This window comes from Prorops nasuta, unplaced genomic scaffold (genome assembly GCF_024137725.1).
Source record: "Prorops nasuta isolate Cenicafe-Biocafe unplaced genomic scaffold, Cenicafe_Pnas_1.2 PNAS00002, whole genome shotgun sequence".
NCBI lineage: Eukaryota > Metazoa > Arthropoda > Insecta > Hymenoptera > Bethylidae > Prorops > Prorops nasuta.
This window is the reverse complement of record NW_027116799.1, coordinates 285,918-311,266: the sequence shown is the minus strand read 5'-3', so window position 1 is coordinate 311,266 and position 25,349 is coordinate 285,918. Positions and strand designations below refer to the sequence as shown.

The 25,349-nt window shown below is 46.1% G+C and overlaps 1 protein-coding gene across 3 annotated transcripts in view; it reads right to left on the bottom strand.

Annotated features, from left to right (window-relative positions):
• Nucleotides 1-2,153: 2,153 nt before the first annotated feature.
• The window catches only part of LOC136775212 (LIM domain only protein 3-like), an 85,503-nt gene continuing 62,307 nt past the window's right edge, over nucleotides 2,154-25,349 (bottom strand). For 2 of the 3 annotated variants that reach the window (XM_066729789.1, XM_066729800.1), the window contains 4 exons: nucleotides 9,967-10,078; nucleotides 9,408-9,671; nucleotides 4,326-4,566; nucleotides 2,154-4,233 (listed from right to left, as the gene is read on the bottom strand). In XM_066729789.1, coding sequence (XP_066585886.1) covers nucleotides 4,078-4,233; nucleotides 4,326-4,566; nucleotides 9,408-9,671; nucleotides 9,967-10,055 — 750 coding nt within the window. In that variant the 5' untranslated portion in view covers nucleotides 10,056-10,078 and the 3' untranslated portion in view covers nucleotides 2,154-4,077. Of the gene's footprint in view, nucleotides 4,234-4,325; nucleotides 4,567-9,407; nucleotides 9,672-9,966; nucleotides 10,079-24,833; nucleotides 25,207-25,349 lie in introns of those variants that run through there. The other variant, XM_066729797.1, reaches the window with a different exon arrangement.

The window sequence follows — 25,349 nt, the reverse complement described above, 5'->3', positions numbered from 1 at the left end:
TCCATTCGAATCACTCTAGTTGCGCGTGACAATCTTAAGGAGGGAGACTCTTCCTGTGCGTCTGGAATTGATCAGACAAGTGGAAAGGAGTCGCGAGATATTTAAGGTAAACTCGTGCGGATAAAGAGGGAAGAAATAAAACGATCCCTCCGTGTACTATATATATATCGTAGGCACATGTACGTCCTTGAAAGATGAACGCTCTTCTAGCGAACGAACGTTTGTGGTAGTTTTGGAATAGTATGGAAGAGGTTGAAGCGAGAAAAATTCGGAGAGAGTTTTGAACGAGTAGATACTTGTTTGGGCGATTTCAGAGATGTAAGATATATGACGGGGTGATGGTGGAGTGGGCGGGGGAGGGAGTATCATTGAGGGGGGAGAAACATGGGGAAGATTAATTGGAAGTTTGCCGGAGCGAGTGAGACGATGAAGAGAGTGGTGGGGGTGTACGTTCCTGGGGGTAGCTCCGGGCAAGCTTTTTGCCGAACACATAATGCATAGCGAAGGATGACACCCTTATCTCCGGATCTTTAATTCCGTGAGCTGCCGCGAGGGGGTGGCTGCGTCGTCATTTGTCGGTTGCACCAGGCCGGGACAGCCTGCAGGAGAGGGTGGATGAAACCGCCAACGCGCTCGCACAGGGGCTGGAAATTGCCTTGGCTGATTTCATTTCGGGCCAGATTATTTTAAGGGGGTCCCGTCCCGCTTCACCCTTCTCGCTCTTTTTCCTTAACTTTCTTTTCTCTTCGTTTAACGTGATTAATGCGATTTTTGACAGGACCCATTACTCCCAAGAACGATCAGCTGAGAATCCAATTAAATCCCCTTGCTCGAAACTAATTAAATATTCCATAAGTCTTACCTGTATCAACCATTGCCAGGATTCTATTATTTCGCTATCAAGCTTTCCGCCTGATTAGATTTTTATCTCGCTCCCTTTTATTTATCTTGCTTTTTTTTTTTGTTTGTTTTTTTTCTTTTTCATTAATCTCCTCTGTGTCTCGTTGCCCGGTTGTTTTCAGTGGTTTCCGCTGGCAAAGAAACCAATTTCACTGCGGAGTATAGCACGGAGGAGCACTCCTCGAAAAGCTGCGAGAGTCAGTCTTACAAAGCAATTGAGGTTTAATACAAGTTTTCAGGAGGGTAGTACACCCCTCCCAAGATGATTTACACGAAATCCAATTAAGTTCCACGCGTGTGTACGCGCCTTATCCAGAATGTTCGTGTCTCATTAGCAAAGAGATCGATCGGAGGCTGAAATCTGTGTCTGGCCCAAGCTAGATAAGGTTCTACTTAATTTCAAGTTGAATGTGCATGGGCAAATCTGTGGTAACGTTGGTTGGCTGAAATAAGAAATTAGCGTTGAAACGAGCACGGATTTACGAAAATCGTGCATGCGGGCTCTGTTAAATATCAAACTGGATTAACGATCAATGACGTCGTGCGTGCAGTTGTACATATATATATATATATATCACGAGAATCGATAAGGGTCGTGGACAGAGTTCCATAGTGCAAGCGAATTCTCGTAGGTAACGGGAGATCATGTAACGACCGATATATAGTATAAATTGCGTGGAGGCTGGGCAGCATGGCGCGTTCTTGTATATATAGGAAGGGGTAGGTGAGGGGCGAAAGTGAAGGCACCCCTGCGGAAGAGAGCGTGCCCGCGAGTTTTAAGGAGTTTCAACGTCCCATTATAAAGTCTTCACCATGCATAATAGCATCTGACTCCGTGGGCTGGAAAGCATTAGGGAAATCGCATTTCACCCCGTTCCATCCCCCTCGTTCGCAACGTGGCCCAATACGGCCCTGGGCAAATCGGTGAACTTGGACGCGCAACGGCTTTACTTCCCTTCGATTTCGATGGGAATCGAAAGACGTTATCGGAAGACCCATAAATACCGAGTATACAGAGAGAGGGATCTGGGAGTATCGCGGCCATGTCGCCACTGAAAACCAAATAACAGCGAACCTATCGAGACTCGATCCTTCTCTAATAAGACCGTGATATATATATATATATATTTCTACATTTTCAGTGGTTCCATAAATTTGAAAATTTATCGCTCTCCGCTCCATCTTAGGCTACTTTCAACGATCCCCGGAGTTGGCTTGTGAAATAAAAAGACTCGTGGATGCAGATGGTTTGTATTAATAAGAATGTTATATTTCTTCGGTAGTAATGGGAGCCCCTATAGAGGCGTTCGTAAATATATTAGTAGTGCGCTAGTAAATGATAGTATATACAGATGAATAACAAAAGGGGAAAAGGTATTCGTGTCTTTTTTTCTCCCTAGCTTTTTAAGAAGACAACAATAAATTGCGAGAGTTTCCTTCGTATTATACACTGTCGTCGTAGCGATTTTTTACAAAATCGACACGCTTCTCTCTCGCTCACACACTCGCACACGCACGCGTACACACACACACACACACACACACAAACACGCTCTCCTTTCGTTAATAATTTACAGTTGTTAGATGGTGACCCATAGAAAAATTCCCTAGATCGAGGTACGCTTGAATGTAACGTTAAATCTGCTATACAGTGAGCATTTTATGCCAGTTTAGCCGGACTTTCTCAGTTTTCTTGTGTCTAAGGAACTTGTCCATGGTTAACATCACAGTTGACGTCTTAAACGTGAGGTTATATGCAGTATACGTACAATCGAGGGTGGCTTAATCCCTTTCGAGAGAGCCAAGTGCGCTGGGTATACGAGATTCTTTTGGTATAAGTGTCCTTTTTTGGTTTTCAAACGTAAAACTATGACTAAGCCCCTCACTCAACGTCCAACTTTCTCTTTCTTCTCTCTTCGCAGAGTGTCCAACTGTCGAAATTAGTCGTGCGATATTTTTCTCGCGTCTTTCTCTTCTCAAAATTCATAATTTAACATATCGATATAACACGGACGCGAGCCGTAATAGATAATAAAAAATAAAATTTTGAATCCTTAAAAGGGGCGTTTAATACTATCCTAATCTTTGGTATCAGCTGTATGGAACCCACTCCTCTTACCTCTCTTACTTATCACGAGCCTGGGTTCTCAGATTTCGCGAGAATTTCGTTACACCGAATCGATCGATATATATTCAAGAGCACCGGAAAGAAAACTTTAAAACTCCATGAATTCATCCAGAACGAGCGCTTGCTTATATCATTCGTTAAAATTACCATTAGCCTAATTAACTTTACAGTTTCGTCGAACGTAGCACCTCGAGTACAGCTGAGAGACCAAGGGAGATGGGGGGGGGGGGGGGATTATATACTATCTTTCGCACGTTTGATGAATTTCGGGAAACAACAGGGTTCAAGGATGATATTAATGGGATGATATTCGAGTACCGTGCATGAGAAGCGAATGCTAAATTGAGTCTTGAAGTTTAGATAGGCGCCAGTATCGCGCGCTTATGTAAGGGCAAATATCCTCTGCCGGCAACAGAATGGCGAAAAACGGTGCAGGCTAACGGCCAATCCAAATGTTGGAGAGCCAAAGGAAAGGAAGATGATGATCGATGACTATGACGCAGCTTTTTCATCGAGGTTTGTCCTTCGCACTCGAATGTCCTTGAAGCATCGACTGCGCGCAAAAGTCGTGAATTTTACAATAGAATAAAAATGACCAAGGTCTGCGTATACTTGCGCTCGCAGGGCTGACACAATACTGATATTTACAAGTCGCCCTGCAAAAGAGACACGCACTCTGCAATTCAATCGCTCGATTCCATTCGCACTCAGCTACAAATATATCTTACATAAATTTTCTTTATCGTTACATATCGTATCGTATTTTACAAGGTGTGTCCTGTGTGTTTATGAATTTATGTCCGTGTGTGTGTTTTCGTGTATTCGTAGAAGCGATACGCGAAAGAGTCTGGATGAAAACTGGCGGGTCGTTAGTTCATCGACCGCGTCTCGCAATCACAGCGACTGTCAGCCACCAGTTTTCCGATCAGTCCGTTCAAGGTGAAACTGGTGGGAGAACCGTTTGCTCAGCGGACAGCTGACCAACAGCATTCGGGGGTTCAGTATCCGTTGAGGCATCTGAGCTTCTTCAGGGGTGGGAGAGCCTCGTCTCAGCTCGTTGGGGCTTGCATCGACATCGGGGGAGGTTTCACCGATCCCAGCGCTGGACCCGACAAGCCGTTGTTGTTCATATCCCCAGGACCCCTCGGTCCCCCCACTCCTATCGCAGTCCCGTTCACGGTCGGCGTCCCTCCAGCCATCTGACCCTGAGTATCAGAAATCAACGAACAAACCTTAAATATTATCCCAACGGAAAGCCCAAATATCTCCAACCCAGCGTCAATCTCTCTTTATTTACATTTGACACGTGATTGTGTTGTCCCACCGGTTGACCCATTCCTTGGTGTCCTTGCAAGGGATTGTGTCCCGGATGCACGCCCTGTCCAGGAGGCGTCGGGGTTGGCGGTAGTTGTCTCTTGATGTACGCGAGGGATGCTGGCGACTGCAGCGCCATATTGGCGAACGCCAATCTCTCCTCGTAATCGTACTCGCAGAGTATTTTATTCTCGCACAAGTAGAATCTGTCTCCCACGCAAAACCTGCAAACGAGAAGAGAGAAAATTCTGTCGTTAACGAAGCAAGGCTTATCTTTTTTTACACTATCTCAGAGATTCGGGATTAAATAGGTATAAGCGCGGTAGAATGTGAAAGAGAGTGTGAGGATAGAGCCAATTTGTCGGATAATTTTTATTCGGTCGATTGATTGAAAGGAAGTGGTATGGAAAGAAGCTGCAGTGCTGAGTGAGAAGGAAGGGTAGAGATTGAGGGGCCAGGAGGGGGGGGGGGGAGGGTGATTTGGATAACGAGAGCGTCGTGCCGTGTCGGACAAATAATTATTATCGGGCTTCTGTCCGCTTTGATCCCACCAGGAAATGCGAGAGGAGCGAGTCTGGCTGGAGGTAGATACTCTCATAATCGCATGACAAATAGAATTATCGCGCTGCCCACCACGGGTTTTGCCAGCTTCCCCCATTATGCGAGCCACGTTAAATGATCCTTTCGCTTTCTCGTGAATTTCTGCCTCGCTCTATACGATATAATGCTCTCTGTTTGTTCCTCTCTCTCTCTCTCTCTCTTGTGTATCTAATTTTTGCCTCGACCAATAACAACTTATGTTAACACGGATAAAATTGGTCTATCAACGTCCACACAGGCATATTGCGCTGGATTTTGTGAGAAAAACAGGAGTAATGGTGGAAAATGGAGGTATATACGCCGATTTTCGGTATCGTTGCAAGGCAGACATTTACAGGAGAAAGGATCGCGCTTTTTGCACGGTATTATTCGTACTGCGCATAATGGGAAATCCAGAATGAGTGCGTTCGTGCAATGAGATAATTCCGTCGAGTGCGCAATTACGGGAGAAGCTACTTCGCCGAGAACCGATTCATACGCGAAAAAAGACCATGAACAAAAACACTCGTAATAGGGATAATCATTTCATTCGATAGACTGATTCATTAGCAGCAAACGACTGCAGAATTAATATCTCGACGAAACAAATGGCAAAACGTGAAAGCTCCTAGACTGCTGGATCCCCTATTGTACATTTCCGCGCGGATCTCCCGCGAGAGAACGGCGCCAATTTTTTCAAGCTACCTGTATGGCAGTATCGCGAATTTCCAAGGGCGCAGCCATAATTTACGTATGGTCCAAAATCTCGACAGCTAAAAGCATCCTTACCGAGCCTCGCATCCGCTGGATGAGAAGCTCGGTACGCAAAAAGAATATCGGTACGTGCCGCATCGGATGTGGCCTGAAATATTAATGGCCACTCGAGACCAAAAGCTTCCCGAAGAAATTCAAAATCAAAGTAAGAAGCAGCTGCTCCGTGGTACGGATATATATACGTGCGCAGGTTGTCTGCTTGTCGAAGTACAAAGAAATATGAGGATGCAGCAGAATAAATGAAGGAAAGTGCACGCAGGTGGTGGTGGTATACTATAGCGTGTGAATTTTTCTTCTTTTCTTTTAATTAAACAGCGGTTTCCGGTGAGGAATTCATTTGTTTGGGGCACGGGGAAGAGTCCAGTGGAAATACAGAAGGAACCGGGCGGGATTGAAATATTAAGCTAAAGGATGCAGAGTAGAAGGGGATGGGGGGGGGGGGGAGGGAGGCAGGGAGTTGAAAGCTGCAGAGTCTCAACGGTCTGCATGGAAAATTTCAATCTGGGTGCGCTCAGATAACTCGGCTGAATCTTTAATGAGGGTCACCCCGGACTCGCAAAACCTCGACGAGTGGTGAGATATGGCTACGGGGAAGAGGGGCTGGCGTATAGCGAGCCAGAGTGGTGTGAATAAATAAATGAAATAGCCAGTGCCAATGTGTGACCCCATTAGGGCCGCTTTACTGCCGCTTCTAGTGACGTCGCAGTAGCCCCTCAAAGAGCAATACGAAGCGACTCCGCCTCCACCCCGAAGCAGAGTACCAACGAAAACACGATATGCCAACTTTCTGAATAAAATAATGGCCAGCTTCGAGAATCATACAGGAGATATTTACTCGCGCGACCTCTTGTGGCATAACGCGCGCGCTAACCCAATTTCCTCAAAGATACAGATCAATTTTCCTCTTGAATAATGAAAAGACAGGACGATATTATCTTTATACATGCATGCTACCATGTGTGTGTGTGTGTGTGTGTGTGTGTGTGTAGAGAGAGCGTAGAGGACGGTTGACAAACTTTGACCTTTTATAATGGATTCTCTGACAAAGTCGCAAGCGGGAGGTCACGGGATCGCGAGTGTGATCCCGTTTCGGATCATAGAGTTACTCTTTAATTGGACGCCCGTTAAATTAGACCGGACGTCTTTTTAGCTTCGGAGAAAGAGAGGGAGACAGATAGATGGACGCGGACGGAGGTGCGAGCGAGAGGGCTAATTGGATCGGTAAATCATCCCCTAAGCAGGAGGGTAGCCGGGCCAACCATAGTCACCGGCAACCCTTTATTCTCTGTTATTACAGTCTAAAGTTACCCCCTGTGTAATTGTTGCTGTTTAATTGCAAACTCTAAGTCGTCGCGTTACACGACGCCCGGCCGTCGCGTGTAATTGGCCCCTTCCAACTTGCCCGCTTGCTTTTCCGCGAAATAATTGGCCCGTGCGGGCCCAATTTCATAAGCCGCGTCCTGGCTGGCTTTCTATACGTACTCCAGCCGCGCACGCGTCTTCCTCTCCATCGATCCCTGCCCCTCGCACGGATTTCATTAAATTGAATTTATTGACGAGCAAACACGTGTCGTTTTACCTGCGCTGTAATTAAAATTTTCCGACCGACGACGCGACGTACGAGCCGCCATTAATATATAACGATCGAAACGTAAATATACACCAGGGTGCTAGAGATATTGTGCCAAAAGTTCTATCCCTAAATTAGATTAGGTTTCTTATTATTATTGCTCGTGTATCGTCAATTTGTTTAATGTTGCCACTTTTAAATAAACAATGCACATTGTTATTTCATGAAAAATTATATTTCATATCTATACGTTTGTGTATTTAGCGACAGGCAAATACAGGCTTCTATTTTGACCTAATATGTGCTACTATTTCGCTGCAGCTAAATAGTCGGATTAGGCTTAATTGGTGCGACAAAGCGAGCTTATTTACAGGTAACGTCATCTCGGTGTTCAAGTGGAAATTTGTCTTTCATTTTCACAGCAGCAGTAAGGGTGCGTTTTTCTTAAAGATTTTTTTCTCCTAAAAATCCAATTACTCCGTAGATAATTGTAACAGTGCGAAATAAAGATAGGGAAGTTGTATACGTGCAAGGGTATGAAATTATCATTTTGATAGGATCAAACGAAAATTGTTCGCTTTGTGTCCCTAGTGATCGCTTACACTGATAATATGGAAAACTCAGTCCCTCACGAGTTTTCTTATAGATCGAACGATTTCACCCCCTTCCATGATATACATAACAATTTTATACGTGACACGTATCGCAGCCATAAGCATCAGGGATTTCATCCACACCCCCTTGACTCAATGCTTTCACTATATGCACTGTCCCTCTCACTCTCTCTCTCTTTCCATGTTTGCCTTCCTCCTCGACGACCCACGGATAATCTTTTAGAATCGCTTCGAGCCAGAAATCACAAACCGATGCCTTTATAAATATTCCTTGATCATTCGCATTAATCTTTCTCTCGGTTCGTAAGTAAATTAATAATGTTTGGTGAATTATTAATATATATATATATATGTGTGTGTGTGTGTGTGTGTGTGTACAGGGGAAATGGGCTAGATAGATAGGTGGAAAAGTAAGTGGAAAAAGCTGTGTTGGCGGTTGGTTTGGGGGTGTATTTGATGGCGCCGGACAGTATGCACCCCCGCATTGTCGAAGATAGACAATAGCAGGCGATAAAAACGTAAAATTGATGCTCTTTTGTTCGCTGTTCTCGCATTGTTAGAGAAGCTTTACAACGTTTGTCGCACGCCTGAACGAACCATTACTATTGGCTTGAAACTACACCAGCACCCTTCCTTCCAGCTTGCTCGCTCGCTCGCTTTACCTCCTTTCTTACATTTTTCTCTCATCTTCCTCCCTCCCACTAGAGCCATCGAGCTTTTCATCCCTTCTTCCCGGGTAACTTGGCAAGTTCGTATACTCAGCCTTAACCAGCCCTCGAACCTCCCCCCACTCCCACCTTGTCAATAAGCCGGCATTGTTGTGCTTTACTGGCTTTGTAGTTTTGGCATTTTATGTTCTCGCTGCGCGCACTTCCTATTTTTCCCTTTATGCGGTCGTTTCCCGTGTACTTTCGTCCACCTCCGCCCCCTTCGTCCACCCCCTCTCCCACCCCGCATCCCTCGCCAACTTCTTTATCCGTTTATACGCCACGAAAAATTACTCCTGATATCTCTTGGAGAGCAAAGTGCCAAGATTGGAGAACACAAGCCGGATGCTTTTGTTGGCCCGTGTATACGTATTGGACGCAGAGCCCGGCCACCAGGAGTTTGACGAGGGTAAGGAAGGGGGAGCGAGGGTGAAAGTCGAGGGAATTTTGCGAGCCGAGAGCAGTTTGATAGAAAAATGTCAGCAGTATCCGGATAATTATAGCACACGCACTGCCATAGCTGGGCTTGGCCACGTGCGAGAGAGTGGGAGAGAGAACGTGGAAGGATAGCTTCCGGCCGCGGGTGTAGGAGTGGGGGAAGGGAGGGGAGGGGAGGGGTAGGAAGCAGAACCGTACAGGGGTGATTTCCCAATTGGCCTGTAAAGCAACCCCTCGAGTGGACTGTGTCTCCTGGACCAGGCATTTTTTGCCCCGGCTAGACTTTCTTGTCGGACAAGAACGATATTTTACATGGGACGCGACGAAATTGCTCGGAGGATTCGGATTTTCGTTTAATTAATTAATTGATCGAGCTGACTCACCGGTGGGTGCACTGCTGACAAGCGAAACAATCCAGGTGATAGACGTTCGTTCTGGCCCTCATGACCATTTCGAAGGCCGGTATCTGCTTGTTGCAGGCTGCGCAATATCCAGTGTTGCCAAACAGCCTGAGGTAGTCCCTCTTGCAGAGGATAAGGTTGGCCTTGGTGTAGAGGGTGGAACCGACCTCCCCTAACCTACAGTCGCAGCATCCGCACTTGAGGCAGTCCTCGTGCCAGTAGAGGTCCAGGGCCTTCAGGAGGAACCTGAAGAACCGACCAAAGAACTCCTTTTTACCGACTGACACTATACACACACTCTCTCTCTCTCTCTCTCTTTCTCTCTCCTCTCCTCCTACCTTGCCCGTTATTTCTCCATTCGACCCAGTCGCAAAGCGCTTTGCAAAAAAGTTACGTTCAACATTTTACCCGGAAAATCAAGCATCAACCCCCGAGCGAATCGATCAACGCAAGTTTCACCACCGGCGCTTTTAATCATCGTCCTTAAAAACCCTCGCCATACAACTACCGCCATTTCATCAATAGAACACTCGATTCTTACCTTTCGGTGATCGTTTTCCCACACCCCGCACATTCCTGCTGCGTGGAGCCATTTTTATTAGTCTCCGATTTGCTCACATCCATAGTCATCGTGATCTTAGCTATTCCACCTTCTGCAAAAGAGAGAAAAATTCCACTGTTAGTCAAGTGCGTATCGTCATCAGGGAACAAATTGATCTACTCCGGGTTGGAACGGGGGAAAAACGGGGTCGATTGGCAGTGATGGCAGGAAACGGAGATAAAGAAAGCGCCGAACGGGATATTTGTTTTCGAGTTGGCTGCAAGATCACCGAGGCTACCGTTTCTTGCAGGCTTCTTTTTTCCTCAGCGCCGGAAGTGACGTGGCGGCGCGCGGTGGCCTCGGTTCATCCGTAAACGTGCCATCTCCGATTTTTACCGGATTAAAAACCACTTAGCCACTGGAGGAAACAGCGTTCCAGTTCCGTTCTCCGTCAAAAATGAAACAAGATTATCCAGGAGGAAGTATTACCAAACTTTTTCGCATATTTGTTATTAAAAGTTTGACGTTGTACATCGCGTTTGATTCTTTCGAAAAGGATGGAGGGACCAATGTATAATATTACAGTTGCATCTTTGTATCTAATATGTATGAATATATATATATATATATATATACACATAGGGGCAAAAGGAAAGAAATTGCAGATTTTCAAGAAATGGGACAGATTTATCTGCCGGCGATAAGATTCATGAATAAGAATTCATTTTTGCGGGTATGCAGTCATGGACGTAATGCGTTATCTTCATCAGGCTGCGGCTCTATAGCTTTGTACACAGTCACGTTTATGTAACGTATGTGTGGCCATAAGCGTCTGCGCGTCGTAAGTGGCTGGCAGCACACAATAATTAGCCGCGCTAATTGGACCCGTCGTCCGTTCTCGCAGGATCTCTCGTCTATTTCGTGCATACAGCAGCAGCAGCCGGGCTTGGAGCGGACAGTATTTTCACCGAAATGAACGAATTATGCACTTCTGCCATGCCAAATTCTACGTATGATTCATTAGTTTAATGAGCACCTTGCTAGTACCAGCAAAACCTGAAATTCCCGATCCTCCTCAGGGCTGCCGGTTGCTTTTGCTTTTACTAGCCAAATACTACTGTGCGCTTCGCTCAACTCATTATTCCCGGTTCCTTATGTTCCGTTAAATAGCTTCAGTTATTAACGTGCGCGCGCGCCTTTATTAAATCCGGCCTCTTATTTTGGCGTGACTGCAAATTCTCCGGTGCTACGTCCAATCAACGCGTCCGACAATCAACAATTAACAGATAAAACTTCGTAATGCCGTATAAACTCTCGTTAATCATCGTTATCCAAATTTATTACCATTGTTAGTCGAGGTATGCGCGAAATTATTTCGGAAAGTCTCGTATTAAAGGTTTAACGTAATAAAAAAATAACGGGGGAAAACGAGAAGCCGTACGGAATAGAGAGAGAGAGAGAGAGAGAGATGGAAGAAAAATAGAATGATTCGTGATTGTATTGGGAATGGGGTATTAATGGTCGTTCCGGGGTGACCGTGATGGGGTGGAAGTTGACAAGGAATCGAGGATCGTCGTTAAATTGGAGCATCGATCTCGAAAAGTTGGAGTTTCTCCGGCGAGTAACTCCTGTTGGGAAGACTGGCAGATCCCTCTCTCTCTCTCTCTCTCTCTCTCTCTCCCTAGCGTAGAGGTTGCAGGTTTGCGAAGCGATCGGTGGTGCCGCCGGGGGCTGGGGAGGTGGGTAGGGGCGAACTCTCGGGATAGTGGGTGCACGGCGAGGCGCGGGGGCTTAATTAATTAGCCGGATACTTTGAGTAACAATCCATTATTACATACAAACATCCTCGGCCCCGAGGCCGAGCTGCAGCTTTATGCTGCTAATTGGCCTTCTCAAAGCTGGGAGACCCGGGCACGAGTTATAAACGCCACTCCGCACCCCGCCAACCCTCCCCAGCTCCAACCCCTTGCTACCACCTCCAACATGGACCCCCCCTCCACCGCACACGCACACCATCGAAACCCGGAGGCGGCGGCGGCGGCGGCACATTCTCTCTCCATCAGAATTCACCTGCTCCACGCCGTCGTCGTCGTCGTCGTCCACGCACACGCGTGCCAAAGTATTCGAGAGAGAGAGAGAGAGAGAGAGGGGGATGCGAGAGGTTTGAAACGCGCGCGAGGATAGCGCTAATAACGCCCTCTTGACTCGAAAAAAGGAACAAGTATAATTGCCAACCCTCGCGGCAGCTATTTTTCAAATAGGACTCCGTCCGTTAATTGGAGGGCAAATTAAAAAGGCGCCGTGTAAGAGAAAAAATCACTACCACTATCGCAAAGGCTCACCTCCACCAATCGATGTTTTTCCTGTTAGTTTTGCCATCCAGGAGCTGCCGGACTCTGCTGCTGGTGCGCGACACGGTGATGGACCGAGCGACGCGAGGCAAGAAATTTACCGAAGAACCGGGCAATCTATAGCCGATAACGAAGCAGATCCGAAAGAGATAAGGCTAATTGCGCAATTAATGGGACGATTGCGAGACGTTCGCGTGATTGGAATATTAATCCTTCGTCGATTTCAATCGTAAACAAAAAATCCAGCATTGTTCTATATATTTCCCTTTTTATTTTCAATAAATAAGTAGCGAAAGTCAATAGTCATGTTGATCGGACGTAGGTTAATTATTATTCGATCACTCGCTGCGAGGGGTGAAGGACAAGAGTAAGAAGAAATCATTCGATAGTAGTAAACTAGAGAGAAAGAGAGAGAGAGAGAGGAGCTATATCGGATCGGGGCGATTCGGCGACAGATACGAGTTTTTATTCGGTCAATATAAGAGAGACACCCTTGCGAGATTACGAAACTGCCCTAACAGCAATATGGGAGGACCCGGACGTCCCTGGCCAACCACCCGTTGGTCGCCACGAGATATCCTGTCGGGGCGGAGGACAAGGCAGTCGGGGGTGGTTTAATAAAAATGTCAAATATAAAGTAGCCGGTGGGGACGGACATTTAGGAAATAAATAAATGTAAAGAAAGAGAGAGAGAGGGGTGGGGGTGGGGGTGGGGGAATGAAGCTGTTCGTTCCGTAAGAGAATGGCATCGATATAATATTACGACGGGGAAGGGGTGGAAATGGCCATTCCACCCCCGAACTTGTCCGGTCCTACTTCCATGACCCGTATATTCAAATGCACTCTGCAATTCGCCGCTTTATAGAATTTTTTCACTGTCCGGCCAGGATCGAAAAGACTTTATATGCTTGAATATAAAAAATAGCTCTACCCCTTCTTCATCCCCCAGAGTACGTGCCTTTACGGAATCCAGTATATTCATAAATCTCTATACTCGTCCGAATTTTATACGACGATCCTTATCGTTTCTTTTTCTATACGTCTTAATGCAATGCAATATGAAATTCAATATCATTCTTCCTATTATTACCTATATTATCCTTTATTTTTCATCCCTCTTATATATATTATTTGCTTGCGTTTCTCGCGCGAAGAAAACTATTGGAAGAAAGGTATATGCCTTCATCGGGCGAAATGTTAATGTCGGTATTTCGTTGGGAAGAGATTTAGTAAAGAAGGGGTTGTGCGAGTGTGTGGAAAGCTTGGTGAAAGCGGAAGGAAAGTCACCCTCGTGCGAGTCTCGAGGATGCTTCGTGCGTGTCCTTCGCGTATCGAGCGGCCACGACTGCAATTTCGGGGTTTAATAATGATCCGGCTGGGCTGCTGTGGAGGCCCCGTGTCATTATACTATGAAGTGGAGAGACTGCTAATTAGTCATTAGCGGAGGAAAAAGACACCTTGAGCGAGCTCAGCAGCTGCAGGACGGCAACCCCCATCCGACCACGTTAGCGCCGGCGGTGGCAGTGGCGGCAGCGCCCAGGTACGGTAAACTTGAGCAAACAGGGTGTAGCTTCTAGCCTACGTCTAATTGGACCCCAGCGACGTAAGTTCTACTAATTGAGACCAGACCCGTAACTATCAGCACCGGCACCAAGAGCCTACGCAAACTCGACGTATACGCGTCCTAACGCTCCCTCTGCGATGCTCGCGCAAACACGCGCGCATATGCAATAATAACAAAACACACACAGGAACATACATATTGGTAGAAAATATAATTGACCTTTTTCAATAAATCCGCACCCTCTGGCGTGGCGCGGGCTATCGAATACCCGAATCCCCGTAATTATTCCAATTAATTCGTAGAGGCTGCAATACGGAAGTCGGTACTGCATATTAGATATTATTTATTCGTATATATATATATATATATATATATATAGCGGCCGGCTTGTTCCCTGTTGTTAGTTTCACTCGAGTAAGCGGAGTACAGGTTGCAACCTATGACTAATTGGACCTCCGTAACGTATAAGTTCCACTAATTGAGGAGACCAGTTCTGTAACTACTATCGTCGCCTAAAGGCTCCCCGATAATTCCTGAAACGATGCGCACGCTCACCTTACAAAATTCCTTGGCAGTGCACGATTGCACATCGACCATGGCTCATTACCGGATTCGATGGATGAACGCCCGAAGATCGCTCGCTTCGAATTTGATTTCTTCCTCGAGGACGATCGAATTATTTTTTACAACGTATACCAGAGTGTAAGGAGGAGCAAAGCTAGAGAAGAGGATGGGGGGGGGGGGGGAAGGAGGGCATTGATTATAACTCGGTGTGAACAGAATGGATTTTCTGACCTGCTCCTAATTGGAGCTCAGCGTCGCAAGTTCTACTAATTGAGACCAGACCTGTAACTACCAGACGGTGCACAAAGGATTCTCGAATTCTGAAATTCTCATAGAGGCCACCTAGTGGATGGTAGCAGAAATATATAATATTACTCGACAAAACCTCTCCAGTCCCCCCGCAACGGTACTCTGAAATAATCATTATGAACTTTCGATATATATATATACTAATTAAAAACTTATTCAAAAGTAACGTGAAAAATACAAGATTGTTGTCGCTTTACGAGAGGTTTTTTTACCACCTGCTAATCAAGTAGAGATTGCATAAAATTTATTTAGAGAATCGATCGTTGCTGTAAATACAGCGTGATATATATATACGTGCATAACTATTGCAGGTATTGCAAATTCGTATCACTGATCCGAATATCGACGAAACGTCTGATCGAATTCTCAGTCCGATTACAGCCTGATGATGTAAGACACGCTAATCAAGTCCAGCTTTGCAATTATATCAACTGGCTGATGAGAGCAGGATTTTCGCAAATCCGCTAGGCGCGTAACATGTGTACGGGGGATGGGGGGGGGGGGGGGAGGACGCGTACATCACGGCGAAATTGGAGAAATGACAAATATCGAGCAGAAGGAACCGAGCGGCGTCACTGAAATAACCGTTGCGAATCGTGTTTCTCGCTCTCTCGGCTCTAATTGGAAGATTTTTGGCTGAAATACGGGTCATCCCGCCGCAATTACGGAGATGGAAGAAAGCCGGGGAGATGGACGTTTGGACTATTATGAAAATAATAAAGTTCAGTTGTTGGATTTCAATGGAGGCTGCTGCTGTTTCTCGCGTTTGAAATTGAGATATTTGAGCATGAGCCAGGAATTATGAGAGGTGCGGGAAACTATATACGACGCGGCGGGGCGCGAGTGTGGACGAGGCTTAAGGTTGGAAGAGACGTATAAATTCGAGCGGACTCGTAACGAGGCGGCAGGAGGGGTTGGGGAGAGGGAAGTGGGCGAGGGAAAGACAAGAGGGAACTCGAGGGGGTGAGAAGAGATGGTGCAGGAGCGAGGAGGGCGAGGAGGATGGTAGGTAACGCCAAATTTTAATTTCACCCCTAACAAGGCACGGAGGAGGGTGCTCCTCGGCCCCTTCAGGACCACGGGATTCTATCCTTCAGGATCATTATATCGCCAATTAGAAGATAGCGAGCTCGCCGACGCCTAACAAGCTTCCTGGGGAGACAGACCTCTCTTTCTATCCCGCTACTTTTTCTCTCTTTCTCCAGAGCCCGCGTAGTGCCTCACTCTCGCTCCATCTCGAAGCTACGTTATACACGCAGGCATACACACCGCAGTCGTACCACCTTTACGACCCAGTACCGTCCGCTATAAAACGTACTCCGCCAGTGCCTCCCAGTGCCGAGCCGTGGCAAAAGAACTGAATAAATTTTTTCGCAATTTTTTACGAGCGCACTAAACTCTTGTATCGCGCACCTATTCAAAACGTAAAACTGACAAATATCTAACAAGTTCTACCTTACCACTTTGATCCCTCAATTTTCCCTGGCCGTGAATAAAGTGCTCTCTCTCTCTCTCTCTCTCTCTCTCTCTCTCTCGATTTTTGCCTCCGTGGCGCGCGCGCGCGCGAGACCTTTGCAATTAAAACGAAAGAATAAAAAAGAAGGAAACGAACAAATGCGAGGAGAAACATTGGGCCGAGGTTTAACTCTTGACGGAATGAGATCGGTCAATGGGTATGTTGGCCTCGAGATAAGCGATGAACGAAGGCGTTAATTAGAGCTGGCAAAAAGACGGAGCCGCTAATAAAATTAACGAGTTAGAAACTGCCGATCAAAGGATTCGATGAAGTGGTCAGTGGACACAACACAAAGTCTGCTTTCTCTCTCTCTTTCCAAGTCCTTTCAAAGCTCGCGTGATTCACTGGCAAAGTCTCGGTCCTCCCAAGGAATATCCGGGGCTGCTGGCAGGATTTCGAGTTTCTATTTTCCCGGCGTGTGATATTGCCTGCCGACTCGTGGAGTCCGACCCTCTTATTTCCGCGCGCGCTAAGGTTGGAGGAGAGGAGGGGGAGTGTGCGAGAGAGTCGGTGGATGGAGGGCTCCTTCATCTGGGATCCAATTAACGATAGGCGAACCAAACTCCGAGCGAGCAGCCAGTTAAAAATTAGCTGGGCGGCGTCGCCATCTTGGTACGACGGGGTAGTATGTCCAGCACGCGAGCGTTACAACCGCCCACCCCCTTACCACTCTCTTACACACATACACACTCTGATGATCTCTTTCCATCCAGCTAAGAAGAGCGCCAGTAATAAAATAGCAGAAGCGAGATACAGACGTGTCAACGAGAAAAAGGATGACGGGATTCAATTTAAACTTATTTCTCTCTTCCTCCTCCTCGATATCTAGATGAACTCACGTATGTGATATCCTTCGACAGAGAATTCTTGAATATCACCAGGATCCCCCGTCTCCCTCGCGAGGTCTTGGGAAAAAATCAGACACAATTTTCCTCCTCCTTTTCTTGCAACATAATAACTTAACGTTGGCTAAGTCAATATTTGTAGGAACACGAGAAAAGTTATAACGTCGCGCGCTGGGATAATGAACTATTCTAGATTGTTTCTAAACTTCGTATGACAGTGCAGTATTCCGTACGGATATATATCGCCGTAGACAATTTCCGACTACCTCGCATCCTGAGCTCCGGATTTTCGCCTTAAAGAGGAAAATAAAACTCGCGACACTTTCACCGCTTTCTGATAAATTTTCATCGCACCAAACCTGACAGATCCGTCTAATTTCCTTACGTTCTTCGTGTCTTCTGCGCGACACATATAGCTCAAATATTATTCATCGCCGATCGAAATATCGCGATGATAATGGCAATGTTTCAGGGATTCGATCGAGGCTTATTTTTCTTCCTGCAATATCTGAAATGGTAAATCTAAATACGAGAGTAAAATGGAAAATTGCTTCTGCCGGGTTACACAGTGCGACGCGCGCGTTACAAGTAAAAGTCTCGGCGTTTACCGGTATAGTTTTGGTCGCTGGTATTGGTGAATCTCTCACGCACGGGCCGAACGAGTGAGACGCCAGCGCGCACCCCCCGCCCCTCCGTACTCCCTCACTCTCTCTCTCTCTCTCTCTCTCTCTCTCTCGCGTCCCGAATACCGGGTGGTCATTGAAAATTGGAAAATAAATCGGGATCATAAATTAAATTCAGACGGTTTCGTGATACCGAGCCAGAGCGAGAGAGAAAGAGGGGAGGAGGAATAAAGCTCCGCGGAGAAAGACTATATTTTGCCCGGTCTCACTCTGCACGTGATGGTAAACGAAAAATACAATAAATATGGAAATAATACGAGAGTCTCTTTTGACGTTCGTAATCTTGATATCTACGGGACTATCGCGTTGCACGAAAACTCGCTTATTTTCCCATCGACAGCTATAAGTGGCTTTGTTAACGGGTTCCGGGGACTGCGGTTTTTTCATTTCAATGAATAACAGCGGAACGGCCGGGCTACACCTGCTAGTCGCTGGTTAAAGCCGCGTTAAATTTCATTGGCTCAGCGTGAACGAGCTCGCTACATCTTTTCTTTTTTATAGCAAACTTTTAAAGACTGAAATATTTACTGGCCAAAAGAGACGCAAAAACATGGCCAGAGGATCAATGATACATGGAGGCAATATTATACATAATTCTACTAGTGTAGACCATTTAGCTTTGGTTGGAAAGCTTTTCTTTCACAAATCTATACATTACTGTATTTATTTATTTATTATTGATACAATCATTTTTTAACTGCTTTAGTGCAATTATAAAATTTTTAAATATCTGTTCACTCGATATACCAAAAAGGAGAGAACTTGTAGCTCAATAAGCCTTACAGCCTGGACAAGTTTGACCAATTAATAAATATTAATTTTTTAAAACAAAGACAATCTACATATTTTAGAAGAATATTAATAAACGAAACAGTAGAATTTAATTTATCGTAATAATTAATAATTAGTACGTTTACATTTGTATACAATGGTACCGTAAGTAGTGCACCTTTGGAATGCACCCGGCTTTGACAGCGATTACACCGTATATCCATTCTTAAACAAGTAGATATAAAGACGAAAATGAGATGCTCTCATGCAGTAATACATAATTTCACGATGAATTTACATTCGTGTATTTAACTTAAAATTGAGAAGGAAAATTGTAAACTTTGATTATAACATCAAATTGATTAATTATAATATGACGTTAAATTGTGCTTTCTTTTATCTCACATTATTTTGTAAAAATCTTTGTCTGGACCAAAAGTAAAGTACAATTAAAATGTTATCCACGTCCTATGAAATATTATCACAAATTCTTATTATTTCTGGTCAATCGATGCAACGAGACTGTGCTGAATGTTGCGAATTTGGACCAATGTTAACTTCAAGGACGTAAAATCATGTTTATGTATCCATTTACATTGACGAGAAAAATTCTATTACACCTGAACTTATACCCATAGGCCCAACTACGGTTTACCCTACTTGAAAAGTTTGATGCGCTAATGGCAGCGGTACGTGGCTGCAGTGATCGATGAAAAATCTTGTGACTGATAAAATTCATTGTAGGAAGTGTGGAAATTTTACGAGTTCGTGTATATCGTTGGATCAAAACTCGAGATAATAGAAGGAAGCTTTGGCGAGGAACAGTAAAAAGTGTTTATAGCCGAGAATGGTTCTCGTTCGATCTTCCTTAGCCAAGAGGAGGAAGAAGAAGAAGAAGAAGAAGTGCAAAAAGTTTCTCGTCCGAAGTCTCGTCGTCGTCGTCGTCGTCGTCGTCGGTTGGAATCGACGCGATACACTTTTCTCTCGCTAGGCAATATTCATAAATCAGTGGTCCACCCCTTCTATACGCTTAGAATAAGCACCCCTTTTGCCTCGTGGCGAGGCTGCTGCAGTAGTAGCGCGGTCAGCCAGCGACTCGAGGTTCCGGGGGTGGTTGGGAGGCAAAGAAGGTGGGTTTGGACTGAGATTCTATTAAGATCTCAGTAAGTCTTGTTACACGGAGAGGCCATGTCGCAAATCTCGCAATAAAACAGCCACCGGTATAACACCGATCCAACCGGTCTCTCTCTCACACACACACACACAGAGGAACCCACTCTACCCTTCCGCTGCTGACTATACGACGCCACCCCTGAATTCTTTCGCGAGGATACAGCACGTAGAGCATTACAAACCAAGTCCTCTTGGATAACTAGGAGTCTGGGGATTTCCCCTCCCCTTCTTCCCTACCCTTTCTACAATAATGGGATGCGCCGGGAAAAATAGTCCCGCTACGAGATCCCACCAAGCAGCAATTTGTTCCCGTTGAAATACCAACTGGGCGATTTGAGAGTTTCGACCTTAATCGACGATCCAAACCGAGGTAGCTTCTCCACCCTCACTCTCTGTATACACATCCCATGCAAACGCGTCCTTGAACTTAAAGGATTGAAATATCACGTAATAATAAGGTACGTAGCGCGCGATGCGCATGCAGTGATCTACCGAGGGGAGTTAATCGAGTTGGCTGATTCGATATAGACACTTTAAAAGTTACGATTGGCGAATTAAAAATACAAAGCGCTAGCGCACGGGTTGGGCCGGACGTGAGTGGCGGGTTTCGCAGATGGAGGGTGAAAATCAATCAAAACATTAATTGAAAGAGCGGAGAAGACAATGGGGGTTCACCGGCTAAGGCGGTAGGTATGGATGGTCTTGATAATCGAAAGATATCCTAGCCAATAGCCTGGTGCGGCGGAGAAAGAGCGAACGAGTTTCGAGAGACCGTCAAGTTTTCCTCCCGGAGAGAAGAAAATTCCGGATAAGGAGGAGCCAGGGGATGATTAGAGGGGCCAGTCCGAGAGTGCGGAAGACTCGACCGAACACGTCCACCCCCCGTATATATACTTTCCACGGAGAAATAAACTCGTTTTGCTCGACGACGCGGAAGTATTGTTAATTGTTTGTCGATTATAGCGCAACCCGTTCTCATCCACCATCGGCTTTCACGGATAATACCATCGTTTCGCGTCTTATTGTTCCCGTATAACCGTTTTCCCAGCCGCGACTCGATCCTCCCGAAGGTTTCGACCATTCAGATTCCCTGGAAATTAATCCCCCTGCGTGCCTGCATGCAAGCGTGTTCTCCCTATATATAAAACAGGAGCAACAATATAACGATATCGCCCGTCAGCTGAGGTGTATTATGGACAAAAAATACGCGCGTCTCATCGTGTGCATCGGATGATGAAAGAAGTATATATATATATATACAGGATTAATCAAGTGGGAGTTTGCGTATATACGAGCGAGTTGGCCGCCAGGTTAATCGATGCGTTTTCTCAGCGAGAAGATTGAGGAATATGCGATTCGTTGTCGAGGGGGGGGGTGGCCTTATTTGGGCACAGCACATCCACCTGGCGAAATGCCCAAAGAGCCTCCACCTCACGGGCAGTTTCAATCGTCTGAAAGCAGCGCCCTCGAAGGTTCGGGAAAACTTAACTCTGACCAGTTTTTCCATCAGGAAAATCGCTAAGAACGAGACACACATTCGATACTGCCGAACTTAAGAGGATTATATTTGATCTTTCGATCGGACAAAGTGGCTTTTTATTGCGGGCATTCGGAATTATCGGCAGCGCGTGTCGAAAAGTATTACGTGCCCTAGCGACGCTATTCAATTATTATAACGGTCGAGCCGTAGCTGGTCTGGTGTGTGTAGCTGGATGCTCGCTGGAAAAGCGATAAATCGTAGACGAATTTTCCTCACCCATGGATTTTTGACCCAGTGTCTAGCGGACCGCATTATATCGTGAGATGCGACTCTCTCGCTGCAGTATATATATATATATACACCATATCAACTCAATTCGCGTTCGTTTAACCAATATCAAGTAGTATAGAGAGCCGACCGATTATATCGATAAATCCGTCGAGCTTCAATCCGTGCCAATAAATCTCTGCGCAAACTTGACCATTTTTTGCTATTTTTCCCTTTTTTTCTTTTTTTTTTTTTTTTTTTTTTTCACCACGATACCGTTGAATCATTCGTCCCAACGGATTCGCCCCAATTAATACGCGAGACGCCGATGCATAAAATTTAATGGATCATTAAGCGATTGATCGTGAAATCCTTTATGGAGATTGGAGGGAAAAAATTGCGTGCGCGAAAGGGAAAGCCGGCGCAATTTGGTTCGTTAGGGGATAAAAACGAGTGGAAGGACGCGATTAAATTCGCAGTGGAAATTTAAGGAAAGTCATTCCGATGTTTCAGCGAGGAAATTTTAGGACCGTAAACGACTTAGGAACAAGCGACTGATGAGTTTGGACAAGGAGAGGAGGGGAGGGGAGGGGGGGGGGGGGGTCGAGAGAATGAGAGTGGGTTGTGAAAAGGGCAGGTGGGGGTAAAATGGTAGGTTTATTTAAGCCGGTGCGGCGCGCGGAGAGAAATCAAGGGAAAAAAAGGTCCGGGGGACAAATTACACGGCGTGATTTGGTGTCGGAGGGTCCAAAACCGTGAATCGTGCAGCCAGCGACACGGATGGCTTTTCCAGTTCAATCGGGCTACTTCTCTCTCTCTCTCTCTAAAATAGTGCAGTACCCTGCTGCAGTATGCAACGCGTTACGGTCATACTTCCGCTTTTACGCGAGTCTAATTAGCCGCACCAATTTGTCGCTGCAAAATAAACGCCTCTCTCTCTCTCTCTCTCTACCAATGTATATAGCCAGTGCTCAATTTATTCGTAAGCCGAACCGGGTCATTTTCTGCTATTCCGCGTCATTCCAATACGTGTCTTAAAGCCTTCCCCCTTTTCGGACTTCAAACGAAATAATTAAGCCATTCTCTTTAGCCGGTCGGCTAACGAGGCCGCCGCCACTGAAACTAGTGCCAATTATCGAAATCCAAACGGACGGATACACTCGCTTCGTTCCGACTCATCCCCCTTACCCCCTCTCCCGCTCGTTCTCTCCCTCGTCCGTCCCCGGGAACCTACACGGCTCGGCGAAGGGAGGGGGAGGGGAGGCGCACCGCGCTTTCGCTCGCTTCATTATATCGAGGGTCGGGATTCACACCGACACCAGGAATACCAGATACGCTCGACGCACACCAACTCGCGTCCTCGAGAAAAGTTCTTTCACGCCTCTCCACGCTTGATCCTACGTGCTCCTGCATTGTTTTTTTTTTTTTCCCCCCAATACTTTTGCTTCGTAAATAACGACACGGACCGAACTCGTCGCTGCGCAGTTTTCTTCCATTCTTAAGCTGCAAACATCGCTGTTTGTGGATCATTGCTATAAGAATTTTCTCTTTATCCTTTGGCGCAAACCACGGTTAATCTCGCGTTGATATCTGAACGTCGTGGATTAGTATGACTGATTAGTAGGATGACGTGTTATTTGTAGAAGAATGGAAAAGATCATGACGGTACGTAACGTTTGGTTCTTGTTGTCAGTGGCAGACGACGCTAGCGAAATTCGAATGGATCGTACGAAATGTGTGGTATTTCGCGCGGTTCGTTTTCAGCAACGGCACGCAAGCACGCTTGATCAAAGGTCTCGAATTCAAAGCGACGAGGCTAGAAAAATACGTTGCACCTGTAGATATTGTTTTTCAACTGGAACGTACAAAAGTGGAGGAGAGACAAACAGGCGAATCCCATTTGATGGCACGGTGAACCTGCGAGTACTCGAGCTTTTCCATATATATATATATATATATATATATATAATGTTTCCTGCTGGATTCTGTGTTTTACACGATTTTTACGGCAGATAAGGGAGGGGGGAGGGTGGATAAAGGGAGCGCAGGACTCGTAGGTACGCGAGATAACACATATAGAGACGCGATTCCTCTCGTTACAATGGCAATTTATCTTGTCCCGACGCTAATGACCCTAAGCATTAGTCTCATTAAAGCCAAGATACATGTGAAAGTGGTGGCGTGCCAAAAATATCCGCGGGGGTAGGTATATATACGGGAGAAACGACTCTTGCCGAGTCGCTGTAAAGCAGAACGTATGCCAAGGCTAAAGAGAGAAATAAGAAAATCAAAGAAGGCAGAAACGTGTGCACGTGTAGTCACGCGCTCCAACACACATTTCTTATGCGCGCGACTGATGGTATGAATCAAACGCTGAAAGGATGTGACAATTTACGCGGTCTTTTGATCGATGCCGAAAAAACAAATTTCCTTCATTATTATTTCGTCATCGGGTCGTTGGGGTAAAAGGGGCAAGAGTGGTGGGGATTTGTTGGTACGGTAGTAGAGTCCATATAAAGACGGACGAGCCAGTGCATTATATATAACGAGACAGGGGTTTTTGACGACTATTTCTTTTTTCTCAAAGACTCGTGTTTACGCGACGAAATGGTATAACACAACTACTCTATCTCGTCGCTTCGCTTCGGCTGCTAACGTATATATGTACGTGGAAGGTGCACGTGGCTGGATTAAAAAGAAGAGAAGGATCGATCGATCCAGCGCCGTTGAAATTGGATCGTCCCATATCGAGGCTCGCGTCATTGTCTCATCCTGATTGTTATCGAATCGACTGCGGGACGATTCGAAGCGTTTTGAAATTAGCATAGCTATGCGCTGCATTTCAGGGGGTGCGGCTGGATTAGGGCACTTTTGAGGAGTCCCTATCGGTAACGCGCGGCAGCCGTAGAAACGCGTCGTATCAAATAGCAGCGGTAACCCGAGCGATCCGTAGAAAATGAGCTCGCCGTCCTATAATTGTATTAAAGAGAAAATTTATACCTACTTAATTCAATCTGACGCGCGCTCCAACGTAAATCTCCCCCCGCGCGCAATATTTCATTTCTCATTGCGCGCAAGTGTTTCTTGTAAATTGCAATTAGCGAGTGGCTCGTCGAGCGAATAAAGAGAATTTTCTTGGAGATTCGGGGAACGGCAGAAATATCCACTCCCACAAGAGTGCTAAACTACGCTTTCACCGCTATTTCATCGGAGATCCGATTTCTCGTCCCCGAACAATTATGCCAATCTACGTTAATCTTATATACTATTTTAACAAAATGTCACATCGAGCACCATCCATACCATACGCAATAATGAAGAAAGTTGTTGTAAGTGTTATTTACCTGGAGCATTAGCCGAGATCGCACGATCTTTTGCGGGCGCCAGTGTTCAGTCTGTTAGCACGTGGCACATTGAAATCACAAAAGCAGAGTCACCGTACATTTGTCCAAGTCTCGACTATGTCGTAGCACAGCGAGTGTCTCCCCGGTGGAATCGGCGAGAGAAGCGAAAATAATGCCAACGAGAAGGAGAATACGTAAAACGTGTCGAAGAGAGATAGGAATGTACGAGTGGAAGTTTAGTCGTGCGATGGCGTTTGGTAGCAGGGCAGGAGCCGAGGGGCAAAGTTGCCAGTACGGCAGCCGGTAGGTAACTGAAAGTGCCGCGCGCGCCGCGTGCGGTCGCAGCGCTCGGCCAGGCAAGCAGAGCGGAGCACGCCAGCCAGAGAGCCACGCACGGAGAGTGATAAATCCCCACCAGAGCAGGCAGGCAGGAGCTTTCTTACCAGTGGAGGAGCGTCCTCCCCTCCATTTCCCCTCCGATCGCCCCACCACGCGGACTTGGCGGCGCGCCGTCCT